At 35.0% G+C, this 16649-nt stretch overlaps 1 protein-coding gene across 10 annotated transcripts in view; it reads right to left on the bottom strand.

The window, feature by feature from the left end:
• IDE (insulin degrading enzyme) overlaps positions 1-16649 on the bottom strand; it is a 69591-nt gene that overhangs the window by 7624 nt on the left and 45318 nt on the right. For all 10 annotated transcript variants that reach the window (XM_030485845.1, XM_030485846.1, XM_030485851.1 and 7 more), the window contains 7 exons: positions 14464-14574; positions 12304-12424; positions 9910-10001; positions 7536-7647; positions 6276-6443; positions 3613-3885; positions 1510-1571 (listed from right to left, as the gene is read on the bottom strand). In XM_030485845.1, the coding sequence (XP_030341705.1) occupies positions 1510-1571; positions 3613-3885; positions 6276-6443; positions 7536-7647; positions 9910-10001; positions 12304-12424; positions 14464-14574 (939 nt within the window). The remainder of the gene's footprint in view (positions 1-1509; positions 1572-3612; positions 3886-6275; positions 6444-7535; positions 7648-9909; positions 10002-12303; positions 12425-14463; positions 14575-16649) is intronic.

Here is a 16649-nt window from a genome sequence, read left to right as displayed (position 1 = left end):
TTCCACCACCCTCATAGTGAAGAACTTTTTTCCTAATATCTAATCTAAATCTCCCCTCTGTCATCTTAAAGCCACATCCCTTCAAATATTATTAGAGTTCCATACTGTATTTTGAATTATTTTACAATCAAGTTAAGAAATGAATGCACCGCTTCAGACTTAGAAAAATTGGAAGTAATAGGAACTCAGCCATTAAGTATCACAGTATCAGGAACCTAAACCTCTGCAGAATTTTCAATCCCTAGCAGCCTTCTGGAAGCACATCACCCGGAACACAATTATTAAACTCAGCTGGACTAGCTCACTCACTAACCAATTATTTCTGCTTTGGCATACCAGATGATCATGTATTGAGCAAAAAGTATAGATTCCTACAAAAACAGAATGTGGATACTAGATCAAGTTATCATTTATTAAACAACAGCTACTGAAATTCCATTTACTGGAATTTTGTAATTTGTATTTGCTGCATATCTTCACCCATGCTATCGTACCATTAAAAAACCAAATCAAAACAAAGATGCTAGTGTGCACTGTGCAATGTAAATAATAACCCCTTTTAAGCATTAAGAGTAAATCTCATAAAAATAGATGGTAATGCAAAATGACCTTGGATGAAGGAAGTGAAAAGGATAAGGACAAATACAAACCAGAAACCACTTTGAAAGACCTTAGTCACCCCCAAAGAGAGAAAAAGAGAACACAGATACACACATACCCATGGTTCTTCATGGGCAGAACTTTTTCCATCCACTACCAAGTTCCTAAGACACATCTTCACTACTTTTCAAAGTATTCCCACAGCTGTTAGCTGCTCCTTAAGTAATACAACACTACATACACTTTGCAGTATAGGGAATTATCATTGCCTATGAAATTTGTTACAAACCAGAAGGAATGAGGCCAAGTTTATGTGGGGGGGGACCCCTTACTATTTCAATTGCTTATATTAGATAGCTATCTAGCAACTTCATGCTGAGCTGCAATATATAATTATTGCATCATTATGCTGTTCCTTTGTTCTGCCTAACTATGAGAGAAGGAAAAAAGCATTGATTTACAGTGAATGAAGCTTTAAAAATATCTGTTTCATTCACAATTCATGCACACAAAATAAGCTGAATCATTTATTAGTTGAAGAAAAAAATAAAAGAACAAATTTGCAACTTTGGCCAAGCTTGGTCATAGAGCAGCACATTTTTTTATTCATAAAGGATGGATAAATGATACAAGAGGAGAGTGAGAGCTGGTAAGAAGGGAAAAAAAACAACCCACCAACCAAAAAACCCACACAAGAAAACCCAATCCTTTCCCACGATTTTTACAGTATGCTAGTTGCCATTAAACTAAGTAAGGTTCAGGAAACAGAATTATTATTAAGGTATCTGCATCAATCATATCATCTACCTAAAACAGGCATAAGTATATGCTTTCATAGTTCACACAAATCACATCCAGTTTTAGCTACATCTCCTTCCAAGTAACACTTCAACTACATGACTAACTTACCTTGTAGAACTGTATAATATCATCCTTGGTCAGGGTCTTTAGATAAGCCACTTCAATGTTATCTGCACAACAATAGTAAAAATTAGAACAAGTCTGCAAATCATAGCTCATTATTAGCACACTACTTATTCAAAGTACATTTCTTTCAAATTCAGATGCTATAATTGACTGCAAATGATATGCTTTTCATTGTTAACTTTCAAGCTAATACTTGCATCACTAAAAGTGTCATTGGAAGCTTGGCAGAAAATTATACTTCAGTAAGTCCATTTGATTGGACTTACTAAAAAAATGCATGTTTGAAGAATACTGATTGCATGGTATGTTATTCAGTAGCTGAAAAAGATATGCCTACTTCTGTATATTATCTTCGAATCAATGTTACACATTTCTAATGCAGACTGATTATAGATGGCTTTTATTCACAGTTAGGAAACAGGATGGTAGGATGTACTTTGGCAGGATGTACTTATAAATAAATGTAAGGAACAGTGCCTACATCATACCTGTTAAGGAATAATTACCTTTTAAGATATCTGGGGACAATGTGTCTCAGTAGCTACATTGCTTCATATAAATTAAATTGTAAGGTAATATCATTTCTGCATAAGCAGGAACATAGGCATGCTTGCTTTTCTTAGGGTTAGCAGGAAGATCAAGAAAGAAATGCGTGCAAGAGAACAAATGCACAGCTAACAAGTCTGTGAGGCAGGCTGTAAGTAATTTATGTGAAGATATGAAGTTCTACATGGAGGAAGTAAAAAAGAAACCAACCAACCAAACAAGAAAACAGAGTTTGGAAAATTACAAGACATTTGGGACAAAATTTTTAAGTGAAGTAAAACAGTAAAAGTATTATAATAATAAAAAAGTAAAAACCTGAAAAAAACCTTTCGCTTCTTAAGGCTAGAATATGGATTTCTGGTTTTGACAGTTCTAGTCCTATTAGAATCATTAATGAAATAGGATTACTAGTGGGTAGAGGGGAATTAAAGATATAAAAGTCAAGGGAAATGATGAGTCGAGTAGGATTTAGATGTGGAAGATATGGCTACAGCTAGCAGTAAAAAATGCCAGAGAGATAGTATAGATCCAAGTATGGTAAAAACATAAACACTGAAGGCAGAGCAAAATTAAACTGTTTCATCAAAAACAAAAGAAGTACTTGAAGGGATAAGTTTCCTTGCCACTCCATATACTCAGGCATGAAACCTTGTCAATAGCTCTCATTCTCTCAAGACCAAGCTAGATGACAACTCAAAATTCTTCATTATTGAAACAGTTCAATTAGTCACGGTCGACCAAAAAGACTGTATTTGTTATTGTGGAAAGCCAATACTGTGCATATAAAGCAGAAGAGAAGTCACAGGACACAGACTGAGTTTTATGTAAATAACTGTCAGCCCATTTTCAGTAATAACACTTGAAGTTGGATCTCATTTGATCTTCTGCAAGTTTGTATCTTCACAGTATCATGGATGAAGAAAAAACAATAAGAAATGTTTCTTCAGGCCTACTCTAAGCTGAGACAGGTCACATGTTAGTTAAGATACCTGCTATTGCCTCTGCCATTGCTCCCTCAAAAGAACTGTGCAATGGGAAGGGGAATCTCGTTCATATGAATGTGTGCACCGTCAGGAATGTCAAATTGCATTTGAATGCATCTCAGTCAAGCATTAGGCACATATGTTATAGACGTCTGAACATCACAGAAAGAAATCTGAGCTTATATGACATTAATATTTGAATTCAAACCACTTCCAATCTTTGACCTACTCTATGTCGCACTGAGCCTTAAGGGAAAGAACGGCAGGTCAATGAATCATTCACCAACCCCCATCATATGGGGATCATCACGGAACACATTTATCCTCTATTACTAACAGCTCCCACAATAGTGAGAGCACAGGCTCCACAAATGAGGTATTTTCTCAAGGCAGAAGGAAGAAATACAACTTACAAGACATGATCACAAAAAGTATATTAAATTATGCACAGGCTAAGTGAAAGTTTAAGTTGTTCCCAAATGAATATGACACTGAGCAATCACAAGTGCAGCCAAACGACAGCATTCAGTTTTAAAGGAATTGTAATTTCTCTTACCTCTGTCAAAGTTATACTGCTGGGAAATGATTTCACCCCAGTATTTAGCACATTCTGCAGACAGCTTCTTTGGTTTGTCTAGACGACGAATTGCTAAAGCTTGTATGTGTTTTTGGAAGGCCTCTTCTGTCATATCTTCTATGCATTTCTCCATAGTTTTTAAGAATGCTTCAACTCTGCTTTCTAAATAGTGTGGTGGCTTTTCAGATTGTATAATAAATCGCAGTCCTTGTATGCCATTTGCCCGACGTGGACCACTGAACACAATGTAACCTTAGCAAAACAAGAAGAGTCAAAAATGAAAAAAATTGCTTTGTTCCAGCATTAAGTTTGTCAAACATGGCATGTTTGACAGGAATGCAATTTTATGCTAAGTTTAATTCTGTATTATAAATGAAATAATACAGGTTTCCAAAGTACGCCACTGTTGTTTTCTAGATCTCTAATCATTCTTTGATGCTTATGTCAAAAGTGGACACAGTATTTCAAAGCCCTTACCTGAACAATATAGGAGTGTTATTGTGTGTGCATCTTGGAAGTTCCTATTTATATATCCCAGTGTTATACACAGCAGCGTGACCCTGCTGATTTATGTTCTACTTCTGACCCACTGTAACCTGTAGATTGTTTTCTACACAAGCGTTACCTAGCCAGTTGCTTCCTAGCTTGTATCTGTGCCATTGATTATTCCTGCCAAACTGTTCCTACCAAATTGCATCTTATTCGTGTTTCCAAAATGTCAAACTAATTTTGTATTCTAATTCTATCTTCCCACACACTTGCAGCCTCTCCCAGCTTCATATTATCTGAAGATTTAGTAAGTATATTCACTCTTCTATAATCCAGAGTTTTGATGAAAATACTAAACAGCACTGGATCACAATAGAACTCTGTAGAACACCACAAACGAACTATTCTTATTTATTTTCCAGTCATGACTTTCCAAACAGTCTTGTGTAGCACTTCTACCTAGATGCTCTTTAGCTTCTTTGAGAATATTATGAACCTTTTCTACTAGCAAGAAGAGACATATGACATCACCACTTCCACCCACACAGCAAACTATTTGTATAAAAAAGTTAGGTTTAGTTTGACCTGAGTTTGTCCAGTAATAGTTTCTGAGTTACCTTCTGCGAATTCAGAACTGGTTTGATAACTTATTCTGTGTTTTACAGGATTAGAATTAAGCTGACTGATCTGTAGTTTCTCTGCTCCTCTTTTTCCTTTTTTAAGGAAATGACACATTTACCCGCGTTTATTTTTCCAGTACATCACCTATCATCCACAAATTCTTAGTTACAAGACTTCTAATACCAAGATTTCATAAATTTAAAAAAAAAATTGATTTTTTTTAATGTAATGTACAGTTCATCATGCCTGAACTTTTTAAAAGCTTTTAATTTGCATGAACAACCTTTAAGCTGTTATTTTCCAGTTCAAAGGTAAGGGTTGGACTTTGATCACAGGTATTTATTTTGGAAATCAGCTGGTCGCAGTTGACATTTTAAGTGAAACTAAACAAAGCCATCCTAAAACACTTTGCCTTCTTTTTTCCACCCCTAACTACTTTTTCTCTTTCTCGTACTGGTAAACCACTTATTGAATGAGTTCTCGGTACTACTTCTACTGTTTAGCTAACTGCTAACTCCTGAGCTTCTCTTCCCCCTTACCTTTCCAAGAATCTCATGAACGATTCCATCAAGTTTACTGAATTTTGCTGGTATTTCTATTGTCTTACTTCCCAAGTCTTGTGAACTCTACCATTTGGCAGCTATGCAGTGCTGGACATGCTCACATAGTTCTTCCTCACTGGTTCCCCCTCTCCTTTTTAACTGCTGCCTCTAATCTATACAAAACCTGCCATGACCACATTCCAAAAACATGCTGAATAACCTGGGTCCTGCCATATTTTCAACAGTTATCTAGTTAAAAGCCCTATGATGAACATGGTATGGCTGATTCTGCTAGTTGCTCGCAAAAAGCCTAATCTTGCGTGATATCCCTGGTAGTTCATAGTCATCACACCGAGACATTTGCCTGCCTCTCACCTTTGGGAAAAACTGTACTACTCCTCCTCAGTACTTCAGTTATGCGAAGTCTCTGTCTATCCTTTTTACCCTGTTTGGAATAACCTTACTAGTTTTCAGTCTTACTGGTTCAGGTAACAAATACTGGTACTTATCATTGAACAGCTGTATTCTTAAAAAGCCTGAAATGTATTCAGGTCTTCACCAACATGGCAGTATTCCTGAGATAGGGCTTACGATTCAATCAAGTGCACCTGGAAGGAGGATCACAAGCAGAAAAGACCATACTACTGCTGATTCTTTAAGATGATCTAAAATTTAGGAAACTGATCTCATCTCCTTTTGGTAAAAATTCTAGATATGAAATTTTCCATACAGTGATCAAACTATATTTTAAGCCAGAGTTGGTTTCAGATATTTCAGACTTCTCTTAAAAATTATGCTCGCTTCTTCTCTTAGTCTGTGTACAGTAACATTCCTTTGAGTCATCAGCAGTTAAAATGATTTACATTTACCAAGTGCCCTTTAAATGGCACTCACTAAGCAGCAAAAGAACACCTCATCATGTCTCATGTAAGTGCGTGTGTATGCATGCATGTGTGTATAAAGACACATAATCACTATGGGGAGACTTACCTAATTGTTCCTTGGTGCGCAGAGTATTGAAGCACGGTTCTGAGATAATTTGACAAAAGAGTTCCAGAAACATATTCTCAGAAGTGCTTTGCATGTCTGTCTGGTAATATATTTCAATGCCACAATTATTATGAACTTCATTTCTCTGTTGATATACAAACCAACCTCCTAAAAGACAAAACATGCAAGTTCATAAAAATGTACATTCTTATTGTCCACAATTAAAATGATAATGGTCTATCACTTGTGGAATGGAATTATAATAAATGGTTTAGGGCTGTTAAAGCAGGATTTCCACTAACAGCATACTTTTCACAAAACAAGTAAAGAAAAGATTATTTTAACACATCGAAATGTCATAGCTTGAGCATATCAGCAAGTAAATTGAAACTGGCTGCTTCTCCTCAAACAATTATTTTTGGAACTGGAATGGAATTCTGCATTGCCTCTACTGTGTAAATAGTTTCTAAAGACAATTTGTCAGAAACATTTATGAACATTAAAAATAATCCAGCATTTAATACCAATTGCTTCTTTGGTATATGGTAGTTTCCACAGGCTGATTATCGGGTATGCGTGATTGGCTTTGGTTGTATAGTTACATCTGTTGTCACTCCTGTATAACTCAGCAATTCCTTGAATCTCCTTTCTTACACATAAGAATTTCTTTTTTTGCATAATAGAAATAAAATCATATACAAAAACTATGAGACCAAAAGAATTTGTAGTAAGGAAAAAGAAGTTAGGTGTGTAACAGCTTTTAGTTTTCTCAAAAAGCAAGAGTCATTTAGGACAATCTGTCACTGAATGATCAATTAATACTCAAGAGTGCTCAAGAGTAGTGCTTATTCATATGTGTATACTATGTGTCGTAAAGAGTGGGACAGGGCTCTTATTTCAACAAGTTATATTGAGTGAATTTGGATTGGATCATAAAATGGTTTGGGTTGGAAGGGACCATAAAGATCATCTACTTCCAATCCCCAAGAGGTTCAATTTACATTCACAGATTAAAAATGAAATAAAATTTATTTTCAAGTATACCAGAAAGATGATATATTACTGTATAATTTTATTAACAAAACCACACCCTAATTATATTTTTAAATTTAAAGTTTAAAACAATTTGAAGTTTAAAATAAATTGAAGTCCGATTTTGAAACAAGCTCCTAGCAACAAAGTAATTTTAAAATGCCATTAGCAAACAGAGAATCTCAATGTAATGTATGTTAAAAAACTGAAATAAATAATTTAGCTTACTGTCAGGAAGTTGCACTTCTCTGTATCTCACTAATTGACTGGGAAGGAGGGGCTTTGTATGAGCATGCTCAATCAGTGTGTCCTCAACCATCTGCATAATTCCTAGTGCAGCCTGGAGGAGAAAACATAAGAGGATTTTTAACAATAATTGGTTATTCTGTACCTAACAGCAATATAAGACTTTTTGATTATTGATGGTGACGTGCGAGAAAAGAAAAATCAGGAATAGAAAGTAGGGATATTGTAATTTAATAAAAATACAGCAGAAGTTAAGTAGACAGGAGGAAGTGACGGCTTCAGGAGCAAGGGTTTTGTGGGTGTTTTCTACATTTATCTTGTCTACACATTCGACTGCTACTGCTCCTCCCCAATGCTTCTGAAGTTAAGAGTTCAGTGGGCTTTTTTCTTTCTCTTTACCACTGTGATGAACTTATCTTTCAAAGTTTGAAAACGAGATACCTACAATACACGTTTGCAAAGCAAAAGACATCTCAGCAGGTGGAATTTTAAGAAAATAAATTAACAGTTAAGTTCAAACATGCATTCCATTGACGTGCTGGTAATATTAGGACTCGTTGCCCAGATACTTTCTTTTATTTGATGGATTAAAATAATAATAATTTAAAAATCATGAATAGTGGGAAAAAAAATTAAAATCATTAGTTTCATTCAAGGATTTATGTTTAAAAGCTTTACCTGTTAAGGGTTATGTATTCTTGTAGCCTGAATACTGGAAATTACAGTAACTTGCTACAAAGCAGTTTTGGCTGAAAGCCAAAATCTCTTAGTCTGAGCTGCCACAAACTCACAACTGATTTTATCAAAAACATGGAAAGCGCTGAAAACTTAATAAACACACAGCCCTTCCAACACTCCCACCCAATATCAAAGACAAAAAGATTGAGGTCTAACAAAAGCCAGTTTGAAGGGATAGAGAAAAATACTACATATCCTTCCAATCAAGTCACTATATTAAAACAAAATATTTACAAGACTGTTCAGACAGATGTTCTGAATAGGATGAAGTTTACTATTCATCCACTTGCAGCAAATAAATAAAAGGAACAGTAAAAAACAAATATCAAAATGAAATTAATTCAAGAAGAAATGGGAATTTTAAGGAGCTAGATAGGTCTAATTTTTCAAAAATTACGCATTCACCAAAAATTTTTTTCAGTATTGAAACGCGTCATAAGATTATGTAAATTTTGACTTAATTTTAGTTGGAAAAAATTCTTAGATCCAGGTTAAAATTTCTGAGATTTGTCAGTGATGATGACAGAAGCTTTCTTACCCACATCTATTCAGGGAGGTTTGCAGATCATCTCTAAACATTATACAGCTATGGGTGAAACAGTACAACCTTCCCAATGCTCTGCCTGTAGGACTCTTCAATAGTCACCCTTAATGCCAAACTAAAGAATGCACTTCACTGCTATGACTGCATCAGCATAGAAATCTAAAAAATCTGATCATTCAGTTACATTTCAGAAGGAACTGACTTTCATGTACAAATATGTAAATACGTAAGGAAAGAAGTGAGACTATTTTTTACATTTCTCCACATGTAAAAATAGTCTATTAAAAAAATATTAGAAAGATGAACAAGAGAACTATGCATCCAGTGCTATTGGCTCCTTTATCTTTTTATTTTTTCCCTTCTTACTAGTTAACTTTCTTCTCTATACAATAAGCAGTGTTTAGAACATCTGCTAGCAAAGTATCACAGAGCTGGTATAACACAGAAATACTGCTATACCAGCCCTACAAAAACCAGAATGAAAACATGTACAAGAAAAGTATTACATTTTGTATTGGCTCTTATATTCAAATATTTGGTTATATTTCCTATGCAAATACAAACTGTTACTATTTTAATGGAAGATATAACAAATACTTTCTGACTTTTATTCCCAAAAAGACACAACTGAGAGCTGACATTTATGTTTTATGGCCCACCATTCCTTTTTAGCTTTCTGCAAAGTGCTTCATTTGGAAGGATCTTGAATTCTTAAATCTTTGCTAGTTAGCCTGAAACTTTTAAATGCAAAAGCAGGATCTGCAGCATATCATTCCTTAAGCAGCTTGATCACATCACAGTAATGATATGCAACATAGACTTTAAAATATTTAGATCATAAATTGTTTTTTATTAAATTTCCAAGAGCAATACAAGGGCAGCACTTAGCCTAATAAATCCGAAGTGGAAAAAATGACACTGTGATACTCCCATAAAGATAAAAATGTACAAAGTCAAATTATGAAATCACCTTTGGCAAAACTGCTTTAAGATCTGAGAAGATTAACCTAGTCTTCCATTTTTTATGCTGCTTTTAAATGAAAATTGTTTTATTAAAGAAGGTATCACACCAACCTGTTTTGTTATATTGCCATGGAGAAGTGCTTCAATGTGTAACCGTGACAACAGTTGAGCTATAAAGGCCTTGAGGCGGGGAAGAGTGACATCTAGAATAGATATTTATACAGTTAAATCAATTACATGTATTTTTTACATGAAGTACCACCTAATTCATCATTAGATACTGTGCAATGCACAGGAGGAGAAACTCATCATCATAAAAAAGTGAATCTCTCCTTAAAAATGCAACACTGGAAAGTTCCCAGGTCTAAATAGCAGCACTCATCATATAGTTTATTTCGCTTAGAATTCACATACAGTCTGACCCAGATTCCAAAAAGAAAAGAAGAAAAAAGCCTCCTTTCCAATCATGCTGAACAAACATTCATTCTCCAGAGAAAATAGCTGCAATCATTCAGGTGGTGTTCCAAGATAAAGCCGTAGTTATTAACTAAACAAGCAGCATGTAGTTTATAATGCTCAAGAAACACACTGTGCATTTACCATCTAGACTGAAAAAAGAACCTCAACTCAAATATGGTGTTTTGATAGTATCTTTGTAACAAACAATACACAAGAAAAATATTTTTGCAATATATCCCAGAGTACACATACACACACATTCTATGCTAGCTTGTCTTTGTAAATGAGTTTTCATATATAATGCAAAGTATAGTTTAATATATAGAATCATAGAATCATAGAATCATAAGAATCGACAGAAGAGAGAAAAAATGGCTGAATGGATGGGGTGTTCATCCCAAAGTGAACATCTCCATTCTTAATTCCCTGACACTACAAGAATACCCACACTATATCACCAAATCTATTAATTTCTCATTTTGTCACTTTCTCAACTAAAATAAAAACTAACAATACTCATGTATTTCACAGAAGTTTTGAAAAGACAAATACAATCAAGATGTTGAGGTCACTCAGTTATTCAGCGGGGGACGCATACATATCTAACAGATTTGTTATCTGTATTAGAAAAACCTATACCATATTTATCAGTCTTTCCCTCTCTTACGAGGGGTAACTGACCACCAGTAAAAAAGTTAATTTCACATTTTTCTCTGATTCCAAATCAACTTTTTATTGTTGTATAATCCTAATCTTAATTTTTACTTCTAGAATTGCTTTTTAATAGTGCAAAGGATTATGGTCACATTGAGTGTGAGAGAGGAAAACAAAAAAATAAAAATCATGCATAAACTCCCTGAATTTCAAGCAGATTCCCAGCAGTGCTAAGTAGACAGCCTTCCTTGAGAGCATTCCATTTTCAGCCATTCTTATATTGAATACAGTAGTCTTAACCTTATAAAGACAACTTACACATGGAACAGAAAATCCGTAGTCATTCAAAAAGCAATGACCTGCATAAAGCTGAACCCACTGCCATGAAAATCAGCGTTAATTTTGTTATTGACTTCACAGGCAGCATTGGCACCACTGCTAATCTCAGAGATACCTGCAATAATTTAAGAAGCTACACAACTAAGCATTTATAATTCTATCCTGGAGCAATCCTGTAGAAAAAACACACACCCTTATGCAGCTGGCTCAGGGCATCTATAAAGTCTGTCTTAATGAAGTAGTTTTCAACATTACAACTTCAAACAGTTCATACAAAATGGCATGTGTCAGTATGATAACTATTGAAATGTATTCTGAATCCACCCCCTCAAATAAATACAAAAGCCAGGTGTTCTTGAAAATAATGTCTCAGTGTATTCTAAGACGATATTACGAGATATTTTGCAAACTGTCCCAGTAACCGCTTTTTGTTATAGCACAGTAAGACAGAGGTAGGGAAGAATTCTTCAGATATTACTAAATTAAATTAAAATCTCTTAATTTGAAATTTCTTCTTTCTCCAAATATAGCAAGGCACCTGCTCTTTGTTAAGAACCAGTGTTCTTTGCTATTGTTATTACCTACAAAATATGTATAAAATATCTTTATTATCTACAGAAACAGGAGTTAAGATTCCCTGATAATGGAAAAAGCAAAACAGTATGCACATTGGGAAGTGCAATGCAGGTACACTTCAGTGTGTCTGCAAGATGTCAGCTAGAGCCAAATGATTTTAGCAGTGTTGGTTAAGCACTGGATACACCATTCCCAGGCTCATGGCCATAAAGCCATGAAAGATTTGCCTCAAGTTTTACCTGCAAATGTACCTATTTGAGGCCTTTTGCCTGAACTACTACTACACTTTCTAGAAACTGAAGGACAAATGCAAAGGAATGGACGTCCACCAGCACCAGTTCAAGTCTGGCACTGCTGGGACTTCACTTGAATAATGAGCAGAGTTCAAAATAGGTACCTTCAGTAGTTTAGTAACAAGACATTTTCCATAAGAAAAAACAACAACAAAAAAAAAGTTTAAAACGGGCAGATCATTACCATCTAGAGCTTCTTTTAATTCATCTTTGGTCCAAGCAACTTCTGTCATCAGGAGTCGGAGATAATACATCGCATGCTGGTGAGGCTGTTCAGCTCTGAAGTTGTTAAGTGATCTCATGTACTAAAACAAAATAATGAAGTTCCAATTATAGAACTCTATTTCTAAACATAAAATATTAACCTTGTACTCTCAGATTTATGTACCATCAAACAAATATACTTCAAATGTTAAGAACATTCTCTTGCTTGTCAGACCTGTTAGAAAACTGTTTAATTACCTTAGTAATAACGTGGGCCTCTGAGCCTACAGATTAAGAAGTAACCATTAAGATAGTTGAATGAGCATGAAATCAAACTTCTCAATAAAATTAATGACTGGAATTAATGACCTAAATAAGCACTTAGATCAAGTTGCTCTACCCGGGAAATACGCATTCTATGACGACTGTCCAGGGATGGGGAAATATTGCTAAGAAAATGTATTTTTCTCCCAGTTGCTTCCTGGTGCTGACTTGGTTAGAAAAATACAGGAGCACCTGGGAAATTCTATGCATTCTTTGCCTGGATAAAGCAAGTACAAGAGAAGAATCAGTGAGCTTCTCCAAAGAAACTCCTTTCTAGTCCAGCTGCACCTTTACAAAATAAGCAAAACTTTTTTCCTGTACCAGAGGAACTGGAAAGTACAAACTAATAGTTTTGGCAAGCTGGAATCACTTCCAGTACAGGAGATGAGTAACTTATTTCAGGGCACGTGAGTGAGAAACAGCAAGCATGAGTTGCTGAGGGTGCAACCTTTTATCTGTTCCAAACAGAAGCTGGTATCTCCCTTATCTGTTAGCTGTAGACATGAGGGGGGAAACTGCAATCTCCCTCTCCAATTTGACTTTTTTGTATTTTGTCAGCATTTTACGTACACAAAAGGTCTATGTAACAAAAGTCTATAAAATTACAAAACATGCATAATACAAAGTTCATGCAAACAGTAAAGACAACAGTTAAACTAAAAGAGAATAATACAAATGGGTCATTCACAGACATGTGAGTTGGGGTTTTTTACCTTGAAGTTTGTCATATCCAGGTAAAACTTTCCAAACAATTAGCGTATGTCAGGTACACAGAGTCCTAAATAAAGTTCTGTCACAATAAATCTACCTCATGTTTGATGTGCACCAGCTCAGAATTTCCTACTAAACAGTAATGAACTAAAGATGGACCTGGTGTCTGTCTAGACTGGTTGCCTGTTCAAAAGTCACCAGCAGCAGAGGATTAAAGTATGACTATAGCAAGCATGGAGTAATCTTCCCCGTAGCCCTCGCTCTCTCATCTACTGCAGACTATTTGCAAGCTTTCTGGGCCAGAAGTCAGCCTGTTCCCCAACACCAGTCTAACCCTTGTGCCCTCACTTATACCCCAACAACTCATTGCTATGAGTGCCAATATTCTATTTCTTCATTTCCTTTGTCCTGTTGTGCTCTCAAGAAAGGACCAGAACAATTAAGTATTTTGTTTGGCTTAGCAATTGTAATCACTGTTCATAAATTTACTTCAGGAGCCAAAAAAAAACCCCCAAAAAACCTAATAAATAAAAACTAAAAAATGAAAACTAATCTAATGTACATTCCATATATTTAGATCAGTCATTAAATTTAGGAAGTGAGGCTCACAGAAGTCAGCATGTACTTAACCAGTTGGTTACTCTGGCACAGAAGGATCTTGGCCCAGAAGCAGAGCTCCTCTTCCTATCTGGGGAGAAGAAATGTTGCAAATCTTCTCAACATTTCCTTTCCCCTTTCATCCACTTTCCCCTTCTATTGCTAGATCCCACTGGGGCCTTTCCAAATTATAAAACAGGATATAAAGTTAAGACTTCCACGCCTGTCCCCCTTCTTAGATTTCTACAACTATCAAAGCAAGCTGCAATCCCTTGATCAATCCTTAGAAAGACTGACTTAGAGAAGATTCCAGGGCCAGCAATATTTAACCAAAGAATGTAATAGAAACACTCCAGGGAACTCGGGGCCACAAAAAAGATAAAATAAAGAAGATTCTGCGTCCCAGTGAGGCAGAATTTCACTCTCTATTCCCATGGATAATCAGATTTCTTTTCAAGTCAATGCATTCAATTTTAAATTACTTCAAAATGTTTCTCATGTAGCTTACCGCTTCCTTGATTATTTCAAATCGTTTTTCATCGATCTCAAAGGTAGCCATTTTCTCAATGATCTTCTTGAGCAAGATATGTTGCTTGTCATTATAACCTTTTACAGAAAGCTATGGAAAAAGTGCATAATTTGCTTTAAATGTGGAAGATAAAAGAATAAAACAATTACCAAGTCTTGTATAATTCAAGGAACAATACACTTTTTAACACTTAGTCTGAATTCACCACTATTCAACATTAACCCATTCTGAAATAAAATCGCTTTACCCATCAAAAGATAACTGACAATAGAATATTGCATATTTGCCCAAGGGTTATGAATGCAGAGAATTAATGTAATTTCACACTGATGTAAGCAAACTGTACTTATAATACAGATTTTTTAATGATTACAAGTATTGAATCCAGTCAGTAAACCGTACGTTTAGAGTACCGAAATGGTTTTACTCTAGGGTTCTCATCTTGGTAATGAAATTTAGATTAACAGCCTTCAATATTCTCTCCAATTTACTTTTTACCTTGTTTAATGTTTATCTTGTTGCTCAAAAAAAAAAAAATTTTATGTAAGTGAAAATAAGCAGTACTACAAGAGAAGGGGTACTGTCAACAGCAGCACAACTTACAAACAGGATGGTGGTGGGCTGAAACACCTTCTTATGCCTTTTTTCACTGAAGTTTCTGTAGCTTGGTGGAATCATGGAGTAATTTCTAAGTTTCTATGTTGTTTTGGTTTGATTTTTTTTTTTTTTTAAATGATCGAGTTTATTTCATGTATACTTTCAAAAGAAAATGTGTATGATCAAGTCAATATCTCTGGAAAAAGGAATTTAATTGGACTTCTGCAGTTTAATTATTAAGGGTAAAACTAAATTTTAGGACACAAACCAACATACAGGTGAATTCCTGCTTTTCAGTGGGAAGAATTTTTTTTCTTCTATAGTTGCTGAAACACACCTGAACCACGAATTTGGAAAAAAAAACCCCAAAAAACCCACTTTTATAAACAGATTTATGACAAAGGCTGATATCCTAAACCAGCATAAGCACCCAAACTGTTCAAGAATCACCATGGGTGATTGTTTTCAGCGTAGCATCTGTCCTTGCTCTAAGTATCAACACTGTATAGTTACACCTATTAACTATAATACTTCTCACAATATAGAAAAGAATATTGAGTTCTCAGACATCAAAATGGAGTAAACTGATTTTAATGCGCGAAAATAGAATCTTTACTGTAGAAGAATATAAAGACCCTACAAAAACCTGCTTATATTTGAAATAACTCTAAACTGTGACTAAAAAGGAAGAAAATTACACACACGTTCCCCCACACTTTTTTTTTTTTCTTAAGGAATTAACTCTGACCATGGAAACACCAGCAAGCTTTGAAACTCAGAAGAGATAACTATGTTTGCAGGAAGTTAAATGAATGCTACCAGGAAATGAGATTTGCATTGGATGAAAAAAAAAAGAAAAAGAAAAAGAAATAGAAATTGCAGCACTCACTCTCATATAGGAAATGTAAAGACACTGTGCATTATGTTCTCTTACTAAGATGCTTTGGAAAATAACAGTTCTACAAGAAATTTCAAAACACATTTTGCTACAAAACGATGGTTAATATAAGCTTTTAACAGAACTTCAAGAGAGACTATTAAAATCTATCATAAATCTCATAGGAGAAGCTGAGTAAGAAATATCTATGATAAATTGCTATCAAGTAAGTATTTCCAGCTCTTTAAAAGAAATTATAAAACATATACCAAAAACAAACACTAAAAGAAAAGCCATAAATATCCAGCATTGCATTCTAATGAACACATGCACAATCCATTTCCACAGCTCACTACACCAGAATTAGAAAATTATAACAAAATCTGTAAAGTTGAGATTCATTCAACAGAAAGGTTAATTACATAGAGGAACCAGCAACAATACTCTCAAGATTACCATGCAAGTAAGTAAAAATGTGAACTAGAATGCAACAATTGCACTGCACACAATGTTCACAAGACACTGCAATCTTAAACAGGTCACTCAGTACTGATTAAAATACAGTTTTGCTTTGCCTTTAATTCATGAGACATATGCAAGGGAAAAAAAACCATTAACCATCTCATTTGAAAATGCAGAAGTCAAATGTTTTCTCCAAGCTCAACAACTCCCAAGCTGCTTCATTTCCTCC

The sequence above is a fragment of the Strigops habroptila genome, chromosome 5 (assembly GCF_004027225.2).
Source record: "Strigops habroptila isolate Jane chromosome 5, bStrHab1.2.pri, whole genome shotgun sequence".
Classification (NCBI taxonomy): Eukaryota; Metazoa; Chordata; class Aves; order Psittaciformes; family Psittacidae; genus Strigops; species Strigops habroptila.
The sequence above is the reverse complement of the archived record's forward strand: the minus strand, read 5'-3'. Positions and strand labels throughout refer to the sequence as shown.